This window comes from Arachis ipaensis, chromosome B08, assembly GCF_000816755.2.
Source record: "Arachis ipaensis cultivar K30076 chromosome B08, Araip1.1, whole genome shotgun sequence".
NCBI classification, from domain to species: domain Eukaryota; kingdom Viridiplantae; phylum Streptophyta; class Magnoliopsida; order Fabales; family Fabaceae; genus Arachis; species Arachis ipaensis.
The window spans coordinates 92,571,329-92,575,823 of NC_029792.2; the positions used below are offsets into that span (position 1 = coordinate 92,571,329).

The window sequence follows — 4,495 nt, forward strand, 5'->3', positions numbered from 1 at the left end:
ACAGCATCTTCTCTAAAATTTGGACTTTGCAATCCTGACAGGTCCCATCAAAACCACATTTTCCAACCCATTCTCAACCAGCTTCAATATCAAACAATTATCAAATATCCAATTCTTTCTAATTTTAAACCAATTTTGATATCTGATCAGGTTTGATGTCAAACCATTTCAAAATCAATTTATTTCCAATAAATCAAACTCATTTTCAAATCTCAACCATTTTTCAAAATCCAACCAATCCCAATAACAAATCTTTTTTTTTTCAAAATCAACTAGCTCTAATATTGAATCATTTATAAAATCAACCAATTCAAAATCAAACCGCTTCCAAAATCAAATCATTTTTAACGCTGATCCATTTTCATTATCAAATTAATTCCAACACGAAGAAAAATCACTTTTCATAATATTTAACCAAGTAACTTTACAAATCAATTTCTTATCCACAACCGCACACCACTCAAGCAATCAGTAATTCAATTCAGCAAACAACCACATCCATAAGACATACATAATCACAGAAATATATTTTTCACATCAAAATCTATTTATAACAATTCCATAATATAAAATAAACTTTAAGAAAACCTCTACCTCAACTCGTCGAAACTCACAAAACCAAAACACGTCAAAAACACCTTTTTCCTCGCAGCCCACGGCAATCACAGCTTTGGACCATTTCCGAATCAACAACAGCGACTTCAAACACGACGTGCAAGCACTGATATTCAACCCTATGGCAAATAACACCGCAAACCTTAGCCACATATAACAGAAACTAATATATCAAGGATTACGAAAAGAAATTACTTACTGCACTTAGAAAGTAACAAAGAAACAAAACGGCAGCAGCTTCGGTGATGATGGAAAACCTTAGCGGCAACGGCGGTGGACCCCAACGACAGAATGGCGGCAAGAAATAGCAACATTAGCGGTAGCTTCGCGGTGACTACGCTCCACGTGACCCTCTCTCTCGTCCTCCCCTACAGCAACGACATCAGAGGAAACATTGGCAGCAGCGGCGACGGGACTCCCTCTGGCGGCAATTCTCGCAACAGCTTCGTTCGTCACTTCTCCTCTCTCTCTCAGCTTCGGTCACTCTCGCTTCCTCTGGTGTGCTTGCTCTCTCCCTCTGCGAATAGCGATGGCAACGGCTTGGAGTGGCAACACGGCGCAACGGCAGCAGCGCAACGGGCTTGATGGAAGGCAGAACGGCGATACTTCCTCTCTCCCAGCTCGGCAACGATGATGACGATTCCTTATAGTGGTTGCTGCGCGAGCATCTTTCCTATCTTTTCCTAGTGAATTTGCATGTAATTTGTTGAGTTTAATCAAGAATTAATTATCTTTTAGCCACTATGGATGCTACTTTGAGCTTTGTGCACTTCTGTTTATTTTAGGTAGCATTCGGATGAATTTGATGGAGTTTTTGCAGAGAAAGAGAAGAAACCAAGGAGCTGACCAGCGAGGAGTGACGCGTGCGCATGCCTGATGCGTACGCGTGATTCGGAGCTGTCCATAGCGACGCGTGCGCGTACCTGACGCGTACGCGTTACACGCAAAGAAGATCATCGACGCGTACGCATGACCTGCGCCACATGCAGAATTCGCAGAAAATGCTGGGGGCGATTTCAGGCCGAGTTTCGACCCAGTTTTCGGCCAAGAAACATAGACTGGAGCCAGGGGATAGCAGAGACTCATGGGAGATTCACACAAGAATGGTTATGCCCACTCCAAGTTAGGCGTGGACTGTACGAAACAACTGGTCCCCATCCATCAATTGAAGACATGCTGATTGCTTTAATTAATTCTGATTTAAATTTTATTTTATTTAAAAATAGGAAAAGATATTATTTTAGTTTTAGAAGATAGATTTTAAATTAATTAGGATTAGATATAAAAGGGGATTGGAATTATTCCACATGGGGATTCCATTTCACGACTACCAAAATACATTTTAGCATCTTATACCCTTTTTCTAGTTGTTTTTATATTGTTTTTAGTTAGATTTTAATTAGTTTTAATTGGTTTTAGTGCAAAAATCACTTTTGGATGCTACTTTGAGTTTTTCTTGTGTTTTTATGGTTTTAGGTGAAATTCGGAGCAGTTTGGAGAAGCCTGGAGCAAGAAAGGAAAATGTTGGCAGCTCCTCCTTGGGAGCTGAATGCCAACCTGGCGTTCAACGCCAGCAAGGGGGCAAGTGATCAGAACGCGCTTCCCCTTCTGGGCGTTCAACGCCCAATCCTGGCGCTGAACACCAGCCTGCAGTCTGAGTCACACACTATTGGGCCTCTAAGTGGATTTAGCACTTATTAGTTTCATCTTATTTTATTTTTTTTATCTTTATAATTTTTATTTTTTTTAATAGTGTCTTTTAGGTTAGCATTTATTATTAGTTTAGTATTTAAAGGAAGAGATCATTCATACATTCTACTCCACTTATAAAAACTTTTGTCCTTGAAAATTTAACATAATACACAAAACAGTACATAGTTTCAACACTTTACTTTTTAAACATCTTATGGAAAAGCAAAAAGTCTAAGCATATAGATGTATATACGTAGAGTTTCAAATAATAGGATTCTCATATGGTATAGAGATATAAGGGTATACGTGTGAGGCGAAACAGAAACTACAATATAGGCTCGATGCAAACGATTACAAAACAGGCTGGCGTTAAAACAATGTGATTAACATTCACACACTTAGAAACTTCACCTACCACGTCCATAAAACGCGTACTGAAGAACTAACATATCACTTGCAATGTATAACAGTTGCACAAGACACCAAAACAAATCCCGAGTCACTCAAACAGATATGAGACCTCAGAGAAAGAACAAGCAATAAGGACAAGGTTCACAAAAATTTTAACGATTTTCTTTGATGTATCAAACAAATCCAAAATTACATCAAAGAATACATGAGTCAAAAAGAGGATTTTAACCAACACAAGACAGATATCCAAGAAATTTAAGCAGACATATGTAGTTATGATCAACGAGAATGCATATGAACAAAAGAATAGGGTTGGAAAAGATTCAAATCACTTCCAAAAGAAGAAATCTCAAACAAGAACTTCAAGACAAACCATGAAAGAACAAGATGGATAACCGAGTAACCTCGAGATGCAACTTCTAACATTTTTCGAAACCCCGTGATATGCGTTATCTATTAGTTCTATCTCGTCTATGATAATCCGCTAGTGCTCTCATCTATAACAATATATAAAGTGGATACGGAAGTTTGGTATCCAAATCTGTTTTCCTATATTATCCCTATTTTTATAAAGGTAAGTTTGGTATCCAAATCTGTTTTCTTATTTTACCCCTATCATTATAAACTAAAACTACGTAACATTCTGTAACCTCTCCATTAACCGACAAAGAGTTTCCACTTTCAATCGTGAAATGGATTAAACTCAAACGGCTGACGGTCAATCATGAAAAGGATTAAAAAACTTAAATTTTAATAATATAAAAATTAAACATAATAATATAAAAATTATTACTAAAACATTAATGGGGATATTAAAAATTTGGTATCCAATTCTTATTTCCTGTGTTTACCCATATTTGTATAATCTAAAACTACGTACGCGTTTTGTAAAGTCTCCATTAATTTACGAGGGGGTTATGCAACTACTCACTCTCAATCGTGAAACAAAATAAAAAAATTCCTCCACTTGCAATTGTCTGTTTTTCTTTTCTTCTTCCTATCTTATGTTCTGAAACAAAAATAAAAATGGAGAATTCAACAAATGAACAATTACGTCAACGTCGACCCACTTGGACAGAATATGCTAGGCAAAAAAGATAGAACATGACCGAAGAACAAAGACAGCAACACCTAGCTAGAAGACGTGCAACTTATCGCGAGACGATTCGACAAGGAAAACAAATTGCCATGTCAACTGATACAACTCCTATTTCAACTCCTATGCCAAACACAGGTGGAGTTACCTGATTAACTACAAATAGACAAATGGCCAGAGCTACCAACCATAATCAATTTGACACAGGTAACATAAAACTTGACATAGATAATGATAACTAATTTTCTTTGTTATGAACTTAATTAGTTCTTAATATCTATTTTCTACCTCTTGAAAAATACAGGAATGAAAGCAATGATACTGGCACAAGTAATAGAGATCCTAATAACATTGTTGGTTGGTATTGAGTACTCTTATATTATGTAATAAAACTAATCAAACTAATATAGATGATTTATTTTATTTCTGAGTACTAATGTTTAATTTTAGATAAAAAATTATACCTATACCAATGTATTCCTTAATCAAACAATACATTAAACAATATATAAAGTTATAAAGTAACAATATAAAACGTCAAAATCAAAGTTTGGAGTTCAACTTTTTCAGATGCATGCTTAAAAAATTTATTATGTAAATTAAATTTAATGATCAAAATAATAATAATTATATTTTTTTAATATTTCATCTTCATCATACAATGTATAATATATAATACAT

The 4,495-nt window shown here is 35.7% G+C and overlaps 1 protein-coding gene across 1 annotated transcript in view; it reads left to right on the forward strand.

Annotated features, from left to right (window-relative positions):
* The window catches only part of LOC107611233, a 5,710-nt gene continuing 5,037 nt past the window's right edge, over positions 3,823-4,495 (forward strand). The window contains exons 1-2 of the mRNA XM_016313186.1: positions 3,823-3,952; positions 4,119-4,171. Coding sequence (XP_016168672.1) covers positions 3,823-3,952; positions 4,119-4,171 — 183 coding nt within the window. The remainder of the gene's footprint in view (positions 3,953-4,118; positions 4,172-4,495) is intronic.